This window comes from Gossypium hirsutum, chromosome A05, assembly GCF_007990345.1.
Source record: "Gossypium hirsutum isolate 1008001.06 chromosome A05, Gossypium_hirsutum_v2.1, whole genome shotgun sequence".
NCBI lineage: Eukaryota > Viridiplantae > Streptophyta > Magnoliopsida > Malvales > Malvaceae > Gossypium > Gossypium hirsutum.
This window is the reverse complement of record NC_053428.1, coordinates 13,642,176-13,663,300: the sequence shown is the minus strand read 5'-3', so window position 1 is coordinate 13,663,300 and position 21,125 is coordinate 13,642,176. Positions and strand designations below refer to the sequence as shown.

Below are 21,125 nucleotides of genomic sequence, written 5' to 3'. Positions count from 1 at the left end.
AAGGCATTTGCCGTTCTTCAGGGTGGCAAGAAGCAGGAGAGGTTATAATATAATATATTACATAGCCAACTAATAACCTGGTTTTTGGAACTGCGGTCTTGGTTTAAATATACCACTAAAGCCGTATGATTTGGAATTAGATAGGAGTTATTGTTTCAAATTTACAAGCTGCTTGTTGACGGTTTTCTTAGAATACTCCAAGTGTTTAGGTAGATTATTAGGTGGTTGATCAAGACGTGTATGTATGTATTTGTTTAATTTATAAACAAATTGTAGGAAAATGTTAGAGTCTTCCCTAACATTTGATATATCAGTTAATTAATATAAACCATAATTATATCAAAACTTTGGGAAAACCCTCAGGTTTTGATGTTTACCCTGGTTTCATATTTCTACTTCAGTTTCAATAGCTGTGGTTTCGGTATAAGAAAGACCAAATGGCAGAGATTATGGGGCAAATGGTTGAGTGTGAAAAGAGACCCAGCGCGCTCGAAGAATGGCTCATTTTTTTGGCTTATGAAAAATGGAGCTTCCATGTTCCGACTTATATGTCCCACACTCCCACCCACACAAGGGCCACATGAAAGTGCAGGGAAGAGCCAATAGCCACACGCCCACATAGGCAAATAGTACGCACTTTTTATAATATTGGGATTGGATCCTAACTATTCACAATCATCAGCTGGTCCAGATTACAGCCCTCCAAGAAACCTGATATGAAACTGCATAGAACCTCAAATTCATGCATGTGCCACAAAGGAAAAAAATTGATGACATAACGCTTCTGTTTTTAATAATATGAAACCCACCCAAAACCTTTTCTGCTGATAAATTATAGTGTTCTTTTCTGCCAAGTCTTCGAGGCTGCAGGGCCCAAAGTCAATCTACTTTCTGGTCAGTTTTGAGACTCTGATATTCAGATTTCATTATTTAAATGCAACTTCATTATCCATGAGCTATATAGGAGAGAAGACTAAGAAATTTTGGGATCAAAGAAGAGGTGTTAGTTACTGTCTGCTCATCCATCTTTTAATTCAAGCACATATATTATATTATTATTATTCTTTCCTATCCTGCTCAGCCTTATTTAAACACCCTTTGAGCTTCAACTGGAAGCCTAACACACACCAAAAGAAACCATTCTATTAAAAATGATCTTCAAAAGGTATTTGTCATGGAAAAATATCCTCCCCAATTGCATCAAACCCCAGGTGCCATCCTCAGGGAAAAAAGTTCATCCTTCCAAACGAAGTCCTAGCCAAAGGCTATCTCTCTCTGATATTAGCCACTTTGGCTCTCCGTTGTCACTAAACGATCTGTCGAATTCTCTTATAAGCCTTCATGTGTTTACCCTCAAGGAGCTGGAACTGGTAACTCACAAGTTCTCCAAGAGTAATTTTCTGGGTGAGGGTGGGTTTGGACCTGTTTACAAGGGGTTCATTGATGACAATCTTAGGCCTGGCTTGAAGGCTCAATCTGTTGCTGTGAAGGTCCTTGATTTGGATGGCACACAGGGACACAAAGAATGGCTGGTGAGCATTTATATGTTACTATTTCAATGCTGTTCCTAATGTAAGTTGAGTTGAAGATAGTAAAATATGATCAGTAATTCTGAATTTTCTTTTTCCCCACAGGCTGAAGTTATTCTCCTGGGGCAATTAAAGCATCCCCACCTGGTGAACTTAATTGGATATTGCTATGAAGATGAGCACAGGCTTCTGGTATATGAATACATGGAACGTGGCAGCTTGGAAAACCAACTATTTAAAAGTTCGTTTTGCTCTTCCCTTTTCAATATTTGCAGTCAGCTTTCTAACATTGGAATCAATATAATCTTGTACTCAGAACTGATAAATTGTATAATTCTTGCCATTTAATGCAGGATATGGACCACCATTGCCTTGGCTAACAAGACTGAAAATTGCTGTTGGAACTGCAAAAGGACTAGCTTTCCTCCATGAAGAAGAGAAGCCGGTCATTTACCGGGATTTCAAAACTTCAAACATCTTATTAGACTCGGTAAAATTACACCCCTTGGCCCTCCCTTAATAGATTATAATCATTAAAGACTAAAGGAGAAACTGAGATGATTATGGTTTGCTTCATTGTCAGGCTTACAAAGCGAAGGTTTCTGATTTTGGATTGGCAACTGACGGTCCAGCAGAAGAAGAAACCCATGTTACGACTTGCGTCATGGGCACCGAAGGCTACGCTGCCCCTGAATATGTATCTACAGGTACTTCAACAGTTCTACTGACATTAGTCTTGATTTCATAATAGTTTATATGACTTAATGTGGTTGCTGATTTTTCAGGGCATCTGACGACCATGAGCGATGTGTTCAGCTTTGGAGTGGTACTCCTAGAGCTGCTGACAGGGAGACGATCCGTGGACAAGACCCGACCAAGTCGAGAGAAGAACCTTGTGGAATGGGCACGGCCTCTTTTGAAGGACCCTCATAAACTCCACGGAATAATGGACCCAAGACTTGAAGGACGGTATTCAACCGAGGGGGCTAGGAAGGCTGCTGCATTAGCTTATCAGTGCCTTAGCAGCCACCCCAAATCCAGACCAACTATGCGCAATGTGGTCAAAGGATTACAGCCTCTCCTTCACTTAACAGACATCCCAATTGGCCCCTTCGTTTACATAGCCCCAACTCAAGAAAACAAGGAGCCAACTGTTCAGAAAATTGAAGAAATATACGAGAAGCAATTCGATGAGGTAAAAATGGAAAAAAAGGAAGACAAAAGCCGAATTCCGCGCCGAAAAGGTCGAAAGCATAGACGTCGGGTTAAACCATCAAGGTCTCGAGCTATGTACTCAGACACTGACTTGTATCGAACTCTAGGGTCTAGTTTGTATTCTCCCAAGCACTAGATACACGCAGGCTAAATAACCCATACTTTCAATCACAATGTACATTAAGGTTTTGGTTCTCTTTTCCCCCCCTTCCTTTCAGTGTTTCATCAGTCAGGAGATCTGAGGGAATGTACAAGTTTACATTTTTTTGTTGTTGTTAGATTTATTGTCACATTTTTGCCATAGGATCCTGATCCAGGCTTTTCTCCAGCAGTTTGTTCTTCATCCCCTGTACCAGAAACATCGATTAGCCCAAATTGTTGGTCAAGGATAAGTTTTGATGATAGATTATGTATCTATGTACGATTCACGTATAAGCTAAATATACGATGCTGTAAAATTTTCCACAATAACTATTTCAGGGTTTGTAACCAAATTCTGACTTTCCCTCTGAAACTTCTTCTTGAACTTACTTGAATGCAATTCCTTTGTGTTTCCGTGGGAGTTAGTTAATTAGTGCAAACATACCTAAAACGCTTGTGAATTGTATGTTAAATCTTCATTGGCTTCTGCTGTAGAATTGTAATTGGTCAAATGTACAATCCCACCAACCCCATCCTCAGCCTCAGCCTCTAGCCAAATGCATCGCACAAGTTTTTCATCATTTCTTCATCCTGGTTCAAAAAGTTAGGCGAACAGAAGAAATTATAGTTCACTTTTAAACTCTTGATGGCTAATAATTCTTTGTAAAACAGGAATTTGCCGACATCCAGTAGAAAATAAGACAATGAACAAGCATGAGTTTCATGACTGGCCGGTTGTTATCCACCATTCGTATGAAATCAATTTATGGACAGATTACCGATAACTTCACCCATCAATGTCCTAAACTTATTCTTAAATCGGTACATAAAAAATAAATATGATTTTTTTTTCGCATTTTTTTTCTAGCTTTGCATCATTGTAACTTGAGGAAACTCGTTAACGTCAATATTGTTCGAAGAAAAATAAAATCTGCTAAATTGTATAGCGACATTTAATTTGAATCATGTAGATTCTTTGTTAGGCTTATAATGTGATTAAATTCTATTATTTGATCACCAGATAGAGACAGAAGCAACTATTGTGGATGACACAATAAGAACAAGAAAACAATGGTTGCCTGGGCTTAACACTTAATTGCCTGTTGAGGAGGAGGTCAGTGTGTCGTATTTTGATCAAGTAAGCCCAAATTAGAAGCCGATGCCACAAAGCGTAGAGCAGCAGCGCAAAGATTCACATAGAGCATATAATATAAGTGAAAACAAATATCTGAGCATTCACCTACAAAACAAAGTAATCTAAGCAAATTCTGACTCGGCTGCCTTTTTCCATTTATATGGCTGGTTCACCTACTCTTATGGTTAGTCTATATAAAAATCAGAATCTTCAAATTTTAAAAGGAATTTTTAATTTTTATATAGAATATTAATAAAAAATATTAAAATTAAGGATTAAATTTATTATTAAATCAATAAAAAATATCTTTGTTAGTCACTTAGCAGTCGGATGATAAAAAAAAGTAATTTAAAAAATATTAATTATCAAATAATTATTTTTTAAAATTAAGTCACCAAAATAAAAATTTATATATAAATAACTATCGATGTAGTTTTACTTTTTTCTTTAAATACCTTCTTGTATAAGTTTAACCAAATACAGTTTTTACATATATAGTAAGTATATGTTTATGGATTGTATAAGAAATTCATGGATTTTTCTTTTGAAAATTTCATTGCTTTATAATGTATTGCACAAATATTGGTTTAATATATAATTTCAGTATGCTTACATTAATAAAATATAATAAAATATATAAATTAGTCTTAATTGTTCTTCGTTTCCTTTCATATCATCACCAAATGAATTATTAACCGTCAAAATTCATACTTTGATATTTTAAGGATTTTATAATATTTAGAACTTAAATTGTAAATTCTTAATTCTTTATAAAAAGAAAGAGAGGTTAAACTGTATTTCGAAAAGATACTAAAATATACACATGTGACAACTAATAATGGAAACAAAGAAAACAATAGCTACAAGGCTAAGATAATGAGGCAATTGAGCAGAATGTTGAGGCTAGCTAGCTGTATGTATATATTGAGTTGATATTCAGTGAACCATCCTCAGTGGGATCTGATTTGGAGATAGTTCTATATTTTGTTTTACTTGGACAAAATCATAAACATCAACATGGTGGTCAGTACTCCATGTGGTTAACAACACCAATTTATTAATTGTTTAATGAATATTTATAAGATATATATCAGCACATGATCATAAAAAGGCATGGCACTTTCTTGATCAAGAAGAATTCAAGGAAGGAATCCATCCATCATGCTGCCTCCAACATTGTCCTCTACGAACTCGTCTGAATGTCGGCTTTCACTCGTTATTGTGAAAGTTCTGCTGCTCTAATATTGAAGTCCTTTAGAAAATGTTGTTCAGTTTTTCACCCTACTAACAGAGTAATAAATGCAATTAAAGACATTAGGGTTGCGATAAGAATACGATATCATATATTTAATAAACAAAGGTAAAAAACAATCGATAAATACCAATGGTTTTTCCTCCTGACGTAGTCATAATGAATATATTTTTTATAAGTTGTCAAGTAATTCTCTATGCCTTGGAATTAGTTGTCAAGTCAAATACTGTTTAAGTTGTATAAAGACAGCAAAAGGATCCTTAGAATCCTATCAGTACTAACAACACAACCAATGCATTGAATTCGTGGGTTTCCACCATGAACTTGTTAACGTATATTGCACTCATATTTCCTATCAAACCCATTCATAGCTTGGCAGGCCTTGAAAAGCTATCAACTCTCTTACCCCTGCTTGTTTACTATTAAATTAATTACCAGTAAAAAAGTAACATTTTCTGGAAAAGCAATGGAAAGTAAAACACATAAAAGCGAAAATTTTTTTTCTAAAAAAAAATCATCGTCACTATCTTCTATAGCGTTTGATAACATGAGATGAGGCTGCGAAAGATCAGAAAGAAAGTTGGGAAAAAAAGAGAGTAAAATAACCCCCAAAAGGGGGGGGGGAAGTAGTAGATGAGGAAATTAAATACTAAAATGTTCAAAAGAACAAGGGTCGAGGACGATCTGAGGCAGTAGCGGAAGGGACGGTGGCGAAGGAAACACCCATAACCGGAATAGCGAAAGTGGACTCCATAAACATTCTTTGCTGTAAAGCCTCCACGGTTGAACCTGCTTCAACAATATCCTTGATCAAATCTCTGTAATATTTCTTGATCTTCCTCAACATGCAAGCATATCGCAGCTTCAGCCACCTTAGCCTCATTTTCTTCAAAACCCTGGCTATGGAAAGCCCTCGCCGTGGTTTCTTCCCACCGAGTCGAACTGTGGGTAACTTGTTGTGACGCCTCAGGCGTAGAAAGAAAATCCTCCGCCGTGCCTGGCATTGGAATGCGGTGGCTAAATGGGTCTGAGAGGGAGGTTTGGTGGTTTTATTCTGATCGACAGCCATGCTGGTGGAAGGTTGTGGAAATAAGGAAGAGAAGAACATTGAGAGAGTTTGTTTATATGAGACGAGAGAGAAAGAGTCGACTATATGCAGACAAAAGCATCTCAACCTGGCCCCCTGCTTGAGTTATGATTCAACGATTTACGTCATCATTTTTTAAACCTTTTTACGTTACATTATAATAATATATATGTTATATATTTAACATATGTAATAAATTTTAAAATATTTATATTTAGGTATGAAAATTTAGTTACGAGAGCTTGAATTGATTACAATTAAATCTATTTATTTTAAATATTTTTATGATGCATCAAATCTGATTTAGCATCATACATGATGCTTATGCATCAAATCGTTTCAAGGATTAATTTTTCTCTCAAAATTTATTGGGTTAGATTAATTGGTCAAATCTATTATGATATTAATTCAAAAAATAATATCACATCAATTAATTGTAAATTGATAAGGATTAGTTTAATTAATTAAATCAATTTTTTAATATATATTATAAATTTTTAATATTTTTTAATTCAAATTGATTGGATTGATTCAACTAATAAACTAATAATTTAACTAATTCAATCGTCAGTTTAATTCTAAAAATATTAATTTAAATGAGTGATTGAAGTATTACGAGAGAAATCTAAGAGCAAGTTGATGCTTATGATTTTCTTTATGTTTTCTTCTTTTGTGGCTGGCCATATAGGGTGTGTTTGGTTGGGCGATTGGATGCAGTACGTTATGTTTAACCTACTTTTTGTCTTACGTTATAGTATCTAGTCTTATTTTCACTACTGTTTTTACATTAACCGCAACGCACCACCAATCCAAACTCACCCATAGCCTGTTGGTTTTTATTTGTAAAGACCATTTTTTTGTTATGACCTTTTCTGTTAAAAGAATCATCATCTTTATGGACTTAATTAAATAGAATAATTTCAATTTAATCTCTCAAAATAATTAATTATTTAATCTAAGTTATTTAACTTTATGATTAGTGAAAAATATCATATTTTTAGTGAAAAATATCATATTCGTTCCCTTTAAAAATTAACATTTCAATTTAAAGTTTTTTTTAAATAAAAAATTTTAATTGTGCTCCTAAAAATTTAACTTCGCACTTAAAACTTTCTTATAAATTTAAATATATTGAAACAAAAATATATAGAATAAGATTTATTTTATATATACAAACCTGTTAATAGTTGAGTTATTTGAATCACAGATAAGGTTGGTTAAATAAAGATAGAATAACCTCTACAGTCTCTTTTTTTCTTTTATATATATACAAATGATGGTTAGAACTATCCATAATTCCTCCCTAACTCTTAAATAGGAGGATAAATGAGTTTCAGTGTGCTTAAACTCACGTCCTCTTGCATAGACATTAATGTCAATACCAACCGAGATAAGACTTAGTCGATACCTCTATAGTCTCTTTCAATTTCGATATTAACCAATTTAATTATTTTAGAAAATCAAAGTAATTTAATTTCTACTAATTTCGAAAGAAAGCAACTAAGAACTATGGTATAAATGATTTTTTAAAGTATTTATATTGCATTAAATTAAATGTACGAACCTTCGTCATTGTTCTCAGAATCGAGTTGTACCGATCAGTTAGACTAATTGGATCGAGAATCAGCTGAGGTATCAGTCCGAAATAAGAGGTCAGATTGGTTGACTCGTGAATTGGCCGAATCGATGGTTGAACCAGTTTGATTTTTTAGAATATATTTTTTTATTAATTTATTCAATCGAACTGATTGAATCGATAGTTGGTGGTCTGATAGGTTCGCCCCTTGGTCCAATTCACAAAACCTTGAGCTTCATTGATGATATATTATAAATAGAATTAATTATTTATAATTTGGGATTTGAAGAAAGTGTGAAAGAAATCTCCATGTTTTTTTAATAAATATTAGATTTTTAAAATTCCAAATTTTAAAATAAATTTTAAAATTCAAAATTTAATTCTTATAAAATTAGATTTGGATTTACCCAAATTCAAACCCACTTTTTTATTTATTATCCAAACTAAAAGTTTGGATTTTCAAATCCAATCTTTTTTTTATTATCCAAATCATGGTTTCCAAACATGCGACAAGGAGATTTCCCTTCTTTTATTATTGTCTTACTATGAATAATAATATTAAAAACATAGCATGATTAATTGTCACATTTTCACTTTTCATTTGTACTTAGCACATAAATAGATATGAATAAATAAGATGAATACACAATAATATAACATGAGATTCCCGAAACACATAAGTGCTAGTAATATGGGCACTGGAGCACTGAAGTGCAAGAAAACACATGAGTACTTAAATATTTCTACAACATGTCAATTACATCTAATAAATTCAAATATCATCTACATGAACAATCCATTAACTCGAATTTCACATATATTATTCACAATATTATTGTTTCACAAATTTTCATATTTTCATAACATTTTACTACACTTACAAATTAATGTACTATATCACATCAATAAAACATATATCATAATTTCATAACCTCTTTCACTACTTTCCTTATTTTCTTTTCCATTTTAATCATGTATGAATATAACCATTCATGTATATATATATTTCTTTCATGTGATAAACATAATTAAGCATATCATATTTTACACTTTAGTACTTAGGTATTAAGAAGAATCCTTTGAGTATTTGTTTCTTGATTTAAATATGTTTCTTATGTGAACTTTTTCTTCTGGAATAATATAAAAAAAAAATTAATTGTTGAAATAGTGCGATTTTTTTATCAAAATAATATGAATTGCGCATGAAAACCCCAAATCGACTTTACGGCTGGCAACTTGAGATGACGATGATACATTTATTTTATCATAATCAGATTTAGCCACATCGTAAACCCAAATTAACAATCGACATGCTGGTTTGTGGATCCCATGCACAACCCAAAATTGTGTGCTTCTTACTAATTTCTGCCGTACCCGTATTAATTAATTAATTAATTAAAATAATTAACCCGCCAATCATTTATAAACTACACCTAATTGCCATGTCACCACCTCATCCACATGTTAACATCTCTATGCTCTCCCTTCCAGACAATTTCATGTTGGTTAAAATACACCATAGGTTTCTGTGCTAACTTTGCAAACCAATTCCTCTACTTTTTAATTTTCAAAGTTAACGTATAATTATTAACACTATTAATTTTTTTGTTAAAATTATTGGTGCTGCATTGTAAAAAAAAAAACTCCCTTGATAGTAATGTAATTAAAAAATAATATTGTATACTTGAATTTAATAAAATAATATTAACAACATTAACAGTTGAACTTAAATTTTAAAATCTAAAATATAGAGGCACGAATTTTTTATAAATAAAAGTACAATGATTAAATTCTAAATTTATGAAGAGTAGAGGGACTTATGACATATTTTAACCTTTCATTTTCTCCTAAAAAATATGATGTAATTTAGCTAAATCCATGGTTTTAAAAACTAGATTTGTGGTCGAACAGATTAAACCAATATTTATCGATTTAATTGGTTCGATTATCAATTCTGTTTGAAGTAAATAAATTATTAAAAATTTTAAAATCAAAATAAAATAAAATCGATTCAACCATCAATCAATTTTTTATCTTGATTCAATTGATTTGTAGTTTACTAAAATATTCAATCCTGTTAACATACCAATCGTTTCCTAATTATATATTTACAATTCAAATTTAAGAATAAATAAAAATAAATATATATTTACAGAAAATTTAAAAATAAAATGAACCAACTCTTGTCTGCACGACCTTTGCTAACACAGTTTGGCTATATATATGCAGTATTCTTAAGAATTTCCTCTACTATCATACTAATTAGATAATAATATATAGATATAGAGACGCGGTGTGGGAGCCGAAGACAACAACTTTTTTCCAAGAGCTTTTTATTTCATGATACTAATAGTATTATTACTTTTAGGCTTAGTTTGGATGGGAGATTTGGTGCGGTGCGGTGCGGTGCGTTTAGCTTACTTTTTGTCTCACGTTACAGTATCGTTACAGTATCTAATCTCACCGTCACCGCTGTTTTTATATTAATTGCAGGTAAACATACTACCCATCTAAACTCACCCTTAATCACATTTAGAGGCATTGCTTTTACAACAATGCTCCTACACAATTCAGCGGGTAACAAAAAATCTAAACGATTTGAGATAAAAATGTGGAGCATTGTCGCTCTTTGGGCATGGGATTTGTAACTGTTACGGTCATGGATTTTAATTTAATTTCTCTTCATCTTTATTTTTTTGGGTGCGGGAGAAGTTTAACATTATATTGTTTGATTTTGGTGCATATGTAAATATGATTTTGATAACTGCGCAATTTGTAGGAAACGTATCATGGATCTTTGTAAGTATTTTTTATTCGTGTCTTTTTTATTATTATTATTTTTTAAAATATGGGTTGATTTTTTAAACCATATGTATGTTTTTCTTAATTAGCCATTAGTTGCTGAGTCAATCAAGCTAGTGTCACAAGCGAGGAGTGTATTGTTTCATGGGCTATTAAATTTCTTCTTCGAAAATCCTTTATATTAATTTGATCAATAGTTTTCGTGCTTATTGTTCATTATTTACTTGTTTTGATTCGAAACTCAAAATTTAAGTAAAAAATAGTAACAAGTTGGAATCAAAGCTTTGTTGCTCTTCAAGCTTTGTTGTTCATTATTTAATTGTCACGTTAGGGAGGTAACAAAGCTTAACAGTAAAGTGATCACTTTATAACCGAATGATAACGTAAGTGACTAAAATGTAATATTTCAAACAAAAATAACTAAAATGTAATTTGAGGTAAATAAAGGTGACGATTTTTAAAATTTACCGATAAATAAATAATAATTGTAATAATAAAATCAAACAACACCTGAGAGATTCGAACTCTCGCGGGGAGTCCCCATGTACTTAGCAGGCACACGCCTTAACCACTCGGCCAAAGCGTCATTGTCAACAGGTACTTATCTAACAATTTAAATACGTTATTTCTGGAAACTCGAAACTAAAAAACCGTGAAAATGTGAAGTACAACACGTTTACAAATAAATTTTAAAATCATAATCCCCAAATCATTTTTTGTTAGGTTAGATTATGTTTTCAAGTTGCTTCATTTTCTCAAATTATATGGGTCAGTCAATTAGACAAATTATATAAGGTTTTTAGGTAGCTCTTATTTATTATTATTTATACCCTTCCAAACTTTAACTAATTATTTAGTGCTGATATTTTACAGTTTTAAATCAAATAAGAATAAAATATCCCTCAAATCATTTTGAATATTAATTTGTTTTTTTTTATTATTATAAAGCCTCCAATGCAGTTTCATCAGTGGGTAAAAATAGCACTGTTGCTCTCTAGGCATGGGGTTTGTAGTCTAATTTCTCTTCTTCATCTTTATTTTTTTGGGTGCGGTTTAACATTATATTATTTGGTTTTGGTGCACAGATATTGTGGTTGATAACTGCACAATTTGTAAGAATCATATCATGGATCTTTGTAAGTAATTTTGTTCATCTCTTTTTGTTTATTAATTTTCTTTTAAAATATGTCTTGATTTTAAATTACATGTATGTTTTTATTAATTAGACATTGAATGTCAAGAGGCGAGGAGTGCACTGTTGCATGGGGTATCGAATTTTTCTCTAGGAAACCCTTTCTACTGAATTGATCAATAGTTTTCATGTTTGCTGTTCGTTATTTATTTATTTTGATTCGAAACCCGAAATTGAAGATGAAAACATTAGCAAGGCGGAATCAAAGCTTTGTTGCTCTTCAATGTAACTTATATTATTAATTATACTTTACGTATTCTACATCGTGTGTTAGTAACGTAGATCTAGCCTCTTACTTGTTGGTTCAGTGCAGGTATTGATGGTGAGATTGAGATTGTAGATAAACTTGATATTGTTTTATGAAACTAAACAAATCATGCAGAGCAGCTTGAAGTTTTAATGACCCGAGTTTGCAGGGTTGTGGTTGTTTATCCTATCATGTCAACAATTTCTTGTTCAGCTTAGATCAATCTGCCTCACACAATAGATTTGAACCTGCTTCATAACTTTGTGTTGCCATAGGTGTCTGTAATCACGCCTTCCACTTTCACTGTATTAGCAGATGGCTGAAAACTCGCCAAGTTTGCCCACTGGGAATGCATTAGACTAGTCCTTATGATTTCTCTATTTTTAAAAAATATTTTTTTACTTAATCTGTTAAGTTGGGTGCCTGATGTTTCATGTTCTCATATTGAAATTCTGTCTTTGCACAGATAACAGCGAGTGGGAATTTCAAAAGTACGGCCATTAGAATCTTGGCATCAATGAAGTTAAAAAGAGGGCAGAGTCTATCTTCTATATTAAACAGAAGTCAAGTGTGCAGTTTCCCAAGTGTAATTGATCAAGATTTCTCTGTTCATAGAAGGTTTTTGATGCAAAATTTTCATATTTTATAGTTACAAATAGTTTCAATATTATAAATATTAAATTGAATAATTAACGACCATATTAATTTAAAACCAATTAAATGGACTAACTAGAATTTGGCCTTTATAATCTCAATATGATTGACAATTAAGAAATCAATATTAAACTGGTTGCACCTCAACCTCTTTAAAAACAAGAGTTGTGATATTAACCTTCCAAGTGTGGAGTTAAATAGTAGTATTTAAGCTGATTCAAATTTGCATACCATTATTAAATGAAAAGAGAATTTAAAAAAATTAAAATTAAATATAATTAGTGATGTCACAGTGCGTGATACGTATGACACTTAAATCCCATATACTTCATGGGGGCGACTGACTAAAACTTCCTTCATCCAATAGCTGTTAGTCTCCGTTTTCAAACTTTCTTGATCAAAACTATGTGTTATCTGATACTGCATCCCGTCCAACATGTTTCACAATGCCTTTCCAAACCCCAACCACCTACAAGCACCCTTTCAAATTTTCACTTCATTACTATTGTACTTTTCATTATCAATATCAATATTATAATAAAAAGGCTACTTGAGTTGACATCACTACACTACATCAGTAAAATTACATTAATATTTAAACTGAAATCACAATAATAAAAAAACTAAGGGATTTTAATAAATGAAAAATACTTTTATATTACGTAATTACTTTCTATATTTTTGTCATGTAACTTTTTGTCAATAATGATGTACATTTATTATTTTATCAATTAATTTATTTTCACCCACATTTCCAATAACTACCATTTTATAGTTATGCCTTCAATTTTGCGCAATTAACAACAGTCCAAAGAGAAAGCGATGCCTTCTAAAAATGGATATAGAAAATGAAAAAAATTACCGACGCCTGAGAGATTCGAACTCTCGCGGGGAAACCCCATGTACTTAGCAGGCAAACGCCTTAACCACTCGGCCAAAGCGTCTTTACTAACAGGAGCTTATCAATGATTATAAATAGCTTGTTTCTGACCGTGAAAATGGGAACTACAACACGTTTACCTGTAATTTTAAAATCATAATCCCCAAATCGTTTTTTGGTACAAGTAGTTAGGTTAGATTATGTTTTCAAGTTGCTTCTTTTTCTCAAATTATATGGTTCAGTCAATTAGACAAATTTGATCACATTTTTATGTAGCTCTTATTTATTATTATTTATACCCTTCAAAACTTTAAACAATTATTTAATGCTCATTTTATACAGTTCTAAATCAAATAAGAATAAAATATACTTAAATTATTTTGAATATTAATTTATTTGTTTTATTAATAGAGATTGATGTTATTTTTGAGTTAAAGATTTATTGTTTTTTATTATAAAGCCATATTAGAAACATCTCAAATGGAATGAGTGGTTGTGGATGAATGATTGAGCTGTTTAATGGTGGAAAAACTTGGCAATAAATAACTTAGGATTTTCATTTCAGAATGGTCCTTGGATAAACTATCAACATTACAACCATGGATCTATGATGATAAAATTGCCAATGCATATGGATAAAAAAGGTACAGGCGCCTCCTCGTTTAAGCTATGGTAGACAAGGGGCATTTCTACTTTATTTACACCATCTCCGACCGAATCTGCAAATCAAATGGAATCCTTGAGTCCCTGAGCCCACCTAACAGCAATCGGACTCCTCACGAGATGAACTCCGTCACTCCACTCGATCGACCCGAATGCTTGCGAGGAATCAACAGCATGCAACCCCGAGCCATCACTTGCAAATGTGATCTCATAGCTCAGTGTTTTGTTTTCACCGCTGAATTCAAGCTTACTTGGGGAAACATTGATTTCAACACCGGCTGGAGCATTCACTTTCGCTGTATAAACAACATCGACTGAGGTTCCGACATTCTTCACAGTCCTTTTATACTTAACTACATGATCATTCGAATAAAAAACAACAGAGAATGATGGGTAATTAAGGTCTCCCGGTGAAGCCAATTTCCCTTCACATATATCTGAACCAGTAGGTCCTCTCACAAATACAGCAATCCTGTTTGAGTCGTAGCCGATGGAGCAAAGGAATGCAATGTAGTCGTCGTTGTCGATATCATAGACCAATCCCGGATTAAGAGCTCGATTGGGGTCGACATGACCGGCTCCATGAACAAAAGGTGATGATTCTTCTCCGGTTGCAAGATCCTTAATGGTACTTCCCGAGTTATCTAAAGTGTAAGCGGTTGTCATCAAGGCAGATTTTATGGCAGCTGGTGACCAATTGGGGTATGCCTTTTTAAGCAAAGCAGCCAATCCACTTACATGCGGGCATGACATTGAAGTACCTGAAATTATGTTGAAGTCAACTCTTCTTGGATCGATGTCCAAATCTGTTGGCGCAGCGAAACCAGTCCATCCTGCCAAGATATTAACACCAGGGGCAATGACATCGGGCTTGAGAATTTCCGGGGTCAAGTGGTTTGGACCGCGGCTCGAAAATGCGGCAACCTTTGGGGCTGGTGGTGAAGGGCCAATCACTGTACCACGGAACAAAATTGTAGCTGTTGGAAACAGACTTTTTTTGACGTACTCCCGGATCTTATTACCTGCTATCTCGCCGACCATGGTGGCCGGAACAAGATGAGCATCGGCTATGAGTTCTTCACCACTCTCAGCAGTGTTTGCCTGTATCATTCCTAGCCCACCAGCAAGCTTCACCGCAGCTCCTTTCTCAACTCTAGCGTTCCCTCCCCTGTCACAAAGAACGATTTTGCCTTGGACCTTTGATGGACTTATACCCCCCATATAGCAATACCTGTTTCCAGCATCACCAGCATAAACCAAACGAAGCTTGAAATCAGGCAAAGGGGGACCATAGTACAGTGAAACCCCACCGAAAATCCTATCATCACCGAGAACCGCATCTGCTGGAAATTCCCGGTCAATCGTGGAAGCCCCTACTGTTATGATCCAAGGCGCAATGTTAACAGCAGTGTACGTTCCAGGACCGGAATTTCCAGCAGAACATGAAACAACAATACCATGAGCAGCGGCACCAAAAGCCCCAATTGCAATAGAATCATGGTCATACTGAGGAGCATATCCAGTGGCTCCCACAGATAAAGAAATCACATCAACACCATCTGCAGTTGCTTGGTCCATAGCCGCTAGTATATCGGAATCAAAACAACCGAAACTCCAACAGATTTTGTAAGCAGCGATCCTAGCTTTGGAAGCCATACCACGAGCCTCCCCGCGAGCAAATCCGAAAAGGCTGGCGTTAGAAACCACAGATCCAGCAGCAGTTGAAGCAGTATGCGTGCCATGACCTTCAGTGTCTCGTGGAGACTTGGATTCTTTCGTTTCATCAATTGAATGGCCAAGATGAGACTGGTAGCCTTTGTAAAAGGCTCTTGCACCTATTACCTTCCGGTTACAAGCTGAAGCAGGGAAGTCAGGTCCTGTTTCACATATACCTTTCCAAGTATCAGGAACAGGAGACAGCCCGGAGTCGCTAAAACTAGGGCGTTCCGGCCATATTCCGGTATCTAAAACTCCGATTATAACACCGTCGCCATAATAGGAGTTTTGCCAAAGACCAACACCATCGGAAAGGCCTAAAAAGTGAGGGGTTCGAGTAGTGTGGATCTGACGAACCTGTTCCGGAATCACTGAAAGGATTCCGGGAAGTCCCCTGAGCTTATCTGCCTGAGCGGCCGTAAGGCGAGCGGAGAAGCCATTGATTACACGTTCGTAGGTGTAGAGTAGCTTGATCGGGTGAGGGGAAGGAGGGAGGGAAGCGAGGATAGAAGAGTACCAGTGATGGTGAGAGGAGAAAAGGGGCGGCTTGTGTGATTTGGACACGTGGATGATGAAGTTTTCTGGACCGTCTGATGATGAGGAGGAGAAAGGGATGCAAAGGAGAGAGAGGAAGAAGAAGAAGGAGATAGCCATGGGGATTGCTCTTAAGTTTAATTATCTTCCAGGGAAATTGGAGAGACAAGTATAATTGAACGACTAGCCCAGCTCAGTCTCAAAAGTAAAGAAGAAGTAGGATGTAGAGTCTAGCATTGTCCACGTTACACAAGCCGACAGAACTCGGTAAATTTCGACGGGATTTTTTGTTTTCTCTTTACAAACAACTTCCCGTGTTTCTTGTAAGACATAGATTTCTTCTGGACTAACCGTATTGGCTACCATTTCGTGATGGGTCCATCCACGATGAATATTGCCTCTAAAAATTAGACTAATTTGGTTGAGAAATGGGATAAGATATATTTAAACTTTTTGATGACAGAAGGCAAGGTGCTGGGATGTTAAGTAGAATGGATGATTTTTATAGGGAAGAGGACACATAAAATTGATAGGCTATAATCATGCAAATAGCTTTTGGTTAATCAGAGTTAATGAAAGTTTTAACCTCGACTGCGAATAGAGAGAAGTGTTGAGTTTTGCGTTGAAAGCAGGCGATTAATTCTCAACATCTTTGATGCTTAGAAGACTGATATTTTTCCGGTTGGTTGGTAAGTTCTAAAACCATAATAAATTGTTATCATTAGTAAAAGAAACCCAGAAATTTAGATCAGTTGTGATAGTGGAATAGCTTTATGAACTAACTATGTGGTTTACACAGTGACCATACTTCTGTCGCTTTTATGCAGTTATGGCGTTGGGGAAGGTTGATAATACTTGTGCAGTTGTGGGTCCAAAGTCATCATAAAACAGCTAATATTACACTGCCATGAGCTTCCATTCCATAACCAGTCACCATAAAACTGAAATATGGGCCTCCATTCCATCAACCAAACAAAAAGTAGAGGATTTCATTAGGATGAAGGAATGAAAAACAACTAGTTTCAAACTAAACCAACAAATTTTGCTGCTGGATTCATTGAGATGCAAGTAAAGGGGGCGTAGAAATCTTCTTTGACTTCTTCGTTTGCCCACCCACAATAAATGAACTAGACTCAATCTCGAATAAGAGATTACAGATACTCGAAATTGAATCTTATACATGCTTGATAGTACGAACTAACTAATATGAACCTGAAGCAGAGTTTTAACACATGAGTATACAGCACGACAAGAAGTTATCCTCTTTAGGCACATTTATTCAAGAAGATGCTTGTATTTTGTTGTCGTATATGACGTTCTAACATTGGTATAATTATCAGGGATTTATGTCCTCCATTTTGCACCTCTTATTTATGCCGTTAAGCCTAATTTTCTGTAAATGAATGAAAAGGAATGATGGGAGCTTATGAATACGAGAGACAGTCAAATTTCATTCTATTACAAGAAACTTATGCACTAAATACTTAAATACCTAATTCTCTCAACAGGGGATACATGCGAGGAGGAGCTCCCAGTATATCAGTAAATATATTCACTCTACACGAGCTAGTTGAAGCACAATCTTGCCTCTTTCCTTGCACAACCATTAAATGGGTTTATCAAGTGAAAGAACGAGCAATGGGAACATTAAACATGACTCAGCTCAAGAGAAGGGGGAGGGGGACATTTTCCTACAATTAATAGAACATCAAATACAGTTTTGACTCAATGACAGAATTTTTCCAGCAAATACTGGGACACGATGAATTCCGCGAGGGCACATGACCCACATCTGTTGCGTTCGCCTGCAGTTGTTGTGTCCAGAGATATAACAATACCTTTGTCTTCCATAGAAACAAGACGGTCAATGGTTGTAGGAAACTGGGACATTGATAAGTGATTCAATCTCACCACTCTTTTCTAACATGTTGGTAGTACGTGGTCCTTCTATTTACAACCAAAACAAAATTCAACTTAAACCACCAACTGATACAAATCCCAGAGCACTGCTCAACCTGAGAGAAAGAAATATCACATAGAGCATTATAAGACCTGCTCCTAAAATCTTGCTAGGCCGCATGTCGCTCCGAGGCAAAACTATAAGTGCCCAGATTAGTCCTGACATGAGAAACCCTATGGTAAAGAACAAGCTGCTATCTATCGGAATCAAGTATGGAGAAGGACTCTTTGACCAAGCTCCGAGCAGCATGGAGATACCCAAGCCAACATGTGTGTTGAACATGGGACCTGCATAGCAGCCAGAAAAGGCAATCTGCACGCCATCTTCACCATTCATTGCTAGTGCAACATTTGAAACCAAATCACCCATTGAATTGCCCCATGCCAGAATGGTTACTCCAAGAATGGATGGATTAATTCCAAAAATTACACCAAATGTTACCAGTAGAGCAACAAGCTCATTAGCGATCATATAAAACCACACAATGCTCATAAAAAAGCCCCCCAGTACCCAAGGAATTAAAAACCTCTGAGGTGGATGATCAGATAATGTATGCTTATATGCAAGAATACCAAGAATGCAACCAACTGCAACACCAATACACCATGCCACAACTCGAGTGTGAGAGCCCACATCATCCTGGCTATTCCACAGAAAAGCCATTAGAACAGGAGCCAATGAAGCACTAGCTACAGCATATGGTTTTGACCATGATTCCTGCTCAACTAAAGGAATTGTTAGTCGCCTTGGAACTGTCAGTGGCAACTCAAGGAGAGAAATTAATTTGGAACATGAGAATGATGAGCCATTAGTTTCCATGCCTTTTTCTGTCCAACCCCATGGAGGCCTTTCTTCATCGGCTGAATTGATCTTCATGAAGTTATTTGAATATATGGCAACATTTGAAGCCCACATCCACTGTGGAAGGGAACTAGGGAGTTGGGGTGGCTCATTTTCTGTGTCCATTTCAAGCAGAGAACTATAAGCAAACGTCTCCTCTTCACTTCCTTGTAAAAATGGACTTCCATGTACGGGAAGCAAAGGTGTAACAACATCCAGTTTCAACCCCCGTGCATGTTTTCTCAAGAGCTCATTTGCAGCCACAGAAAATGCATATATCACATATATCATGACAAATGCAATGGCACCAGCAACACTCACCTTACCAATGACCAACATCATCATAAGCGAGATGAGTGTAAACAGGAAGAAACAGATATCTCTAATAAAGCATCGTGTATCAATCTGGATCCTCTTCTCTGCTACACAGAGGGAGACAGTCCCTACAACAACGCAAGTAACAAAAACTGCACCACCCAACACACTATTAAGACCCACTTCACCTGTATCTGTCCCCAAAAATGCAGCTATACTGGCAAACACATCCGGTGCCCCATTTCCCAGTGGAAGGAGTGAAACCCCAGCAACAGTTGGAGGCAACCTAAGCAGATGTGAAAGCTTCTCCAATGAACAGCAAAAGTAATCTGCTGCCGTGTTGCCTAACAGATAAAACAAAGCAGCAAGCCAAAAACCCAATACCACATACCCCGCTATCCTAAATTCTCCGCAACCACAATAGAAAAACTTAATGTAATCAAAGAATCCATCTGAAGAACATTGGGGATGAGCTTTCAAGAACTCACATGGATTAGCAAAACCCGTATGATCAAACAATCCATAACACAAAGCGGGGTTGCTCGAGCTTACGGTCAAATCATTCTCTTGAGCATTCTTATCAGCTAAAGTTGATGAATTTGCATCAAGTTCACTAATTTTTCTACGAATAACACTAAAATGGTCATACCCATCAGTGAAACCAGGTCCTTGAGTCACATGGTTAATAAGCCGAGACGACCGGCGAATATGAGGGTTTCTTAAGAAATCAACCCGGGTGTAGAATAGGAAAATCAGAATCAAAGCAGATAATCCATTGAAAATTCCACGAAATTTGGGATTTTTCGAAGCATAGAGACAATGATTCCTCATTAAGAAACTACTCCAAATTTCCTAGAAAGTGGAATTAGACTAGGGTTTTCAACAAAATGAGCTATGAAACCCCAGCCCTGGAATTAAGAAGAGAAATTGAATTAAGGGATTCGATCACTTACCGATGACCAAAGCAGCAAACTTAATGATTTTCGAGAGGAAAAAGAAGCGAAGATCCCAAGATTTAAATGTAAAATGAGATTTGATGATTTTTTTTGGCGGCTTTTAAACGGGTAAGTTCGTTGTTGAGAGAGAGAAATGAAATCAGGAAGAGAAGGAGAGTTGGTCGGTAATTTCTCAAGATTTTGATTTATTTGTTTATTTATTTATTTATTTATTTATTGGGTAAAACAAACCCAAATCCGGTTTACCTGTTAATAGTCGGGTTATCAGCCTCCGTTGGTTGAATTAAGATTTTAATAATTCATAATCAAATCAATTTAATTTGTTTATTTATCAATTTGATTTAGAAGTAAATTTTATGTGTATGGCATGCAACATTAAACAAGTAAAAAGTTAAATATAATATTAATTTATTTGATGCAAAACAAAATAA

General features: G+C 35.2%; 4 protein-coding genes and 2 non-coding genes across 6 annotated transcripts; 1 reads left to right on the top strand and 5 right to left on the bottom strand.

Annotated features, from left to right (window-relative positions):
* The first annotated feature begins 865 nt into the window (after positions 1–865).
* LOC107958360 (putative receptor-like protein kinase At1g72540) lies at positions 866–3,258 on the top strand. The gene is made up of 5 exons (XM_016894112.2): positions 866–1,532; positions 1,635–1,770; positions 1,883–2,019; positions 2,113–2,236; positions 2,315–3,258. Exons 1-5 carry the CDS (start codon positions 1,152–1,154, stop codon positions 2,878–2,880), a joined length of 1,344 nt encoding a protein of 447 aa, XP_016749601.2. The 5' UTR covers positions 866–1,151; the 3' UTR covers positions 2,881–3,258.
* Positions 3,259–5,746: 2,488 nt separating this feature from the next.
* On the bottom strand, positions 5,747–6,439 carry LOC107958361 (uncharacterized). The gene has a single exon (XM_016894113.2). It carries the CDS (start codon positions 6,378–6,380, stop codon positions 5,931–5,933), a length of 450 nt encoding a protein of 149 aa, XP_016749602.2. The 5' UTR covers positions 6,381–6,439; the 3' UTR covers positions 5,747–5,930.
* A 4,802-nt stretch (positions 6,440–11,241) lies between these two features.
* Positions 11,242–11,323, bottom strand: TRNAS-GCU (transfer RNA serine (anticodon GCU)). Its single transcript has one exon. It is a non-coding gene; the product is annotated as a tRNA-Ser (tRNA).
* Positions 11,324–13,692: 2,369 nt separating this feature from the next.
* On the bottom strand, positions 13,693–13,774 carry TRNAS-GCU (transfer RNA serine (anticodon GCU)). The gene has a single exon. It is a non-coding gene; the product is annotated as a tRNA-Ser (tRNA).
* A 468-nt stretch (positions 13,775–14,242) lies between these two features.
* On the bottom strand, positions 14,243–17,347 carry LOC107958363 (subtilisin-like protease SBT1.4). Its single transcript, XM_016894114.2, has one exon. The coding sequence runs from the start codon at positions 16,741–16,743 to the stop codon at positions 14,437–14,439; it is 2,307 nt and encodes a 768-aa protein (XP_016749603.1). The 5' UTR covers positions 16,744–17,347; the 3' UTR covers positions 14,243–14,436.
* A 707-nt stretch (positions 17,348–18,054) lies between these two features.
* Positions 18,055–20,875, bottom strand: LOC107958364 (cation/calcium exchanger 4). The gene has a single exon (XM_016894116.2). The coding sequence runs from the start codon at positions 20,567–20,569 to the stop codon at positions 18,593–18,595; it is 1,977 nt and encodes a 658-aa protein (XP_016749605.2). The 5' UTR covers positions 20,570–20,875; the 3' UTR covers positions 18,055–18,592.
* Between the last annotated feature and the right edge of the window lie 250 nt (positions 20,876–21,125).

What these genes read in the sequence shown, in the direction of transcription:
- LOC107958363 (XM_016894114.2), bottom strand. Translation starts at nt 16,743, where the DNA reads ATGGCTATCTCCTTCTTCTTCTTCCTCTCTCTCCTTTGCATCCCTTTC.
- LOC107958360 (XM_016894112.2), top strand. Translation starts at nt 1,152, where the DNA reads ATGATCTTCAAAAGGTATTTGTCATGGAAAAATATCCTCCCCAATTGC. An exon ending in AGGGACACAAAGAATGGCTG is followed by an intron (nt 1,533 to 1,634) that starts GTGAGCATTTAT and finishes TTTTCCCCACAG; the next exon opens with GCTGAAGTTATTCTCCTGGG. An exon ending in CAAACATCTTATTAGACTCG is followed by an intron (nt 2,020 to 2,112) that starts GTAAAATTACAC and finishes CTTCATTGTCAG; the next exon opens with GCTTACAAAGCGAAGGTTTC.
- LOC107958361 (XM_016894113.2), bottom strand. Translation starts at nt 6,380, where the DNA reads ATGTTCTTCTCTTCCTTATTTCCACAACCTTCCACCAGCATGGCTGTC.
- LOC107958364 (XM_016894116.2), bottom strand. Translation starts at nt 20,569, where the DNA reads ATGAGGAATCATTGTCTCTATGCTTCGAAAAATCCCAAATTTCGTGGA.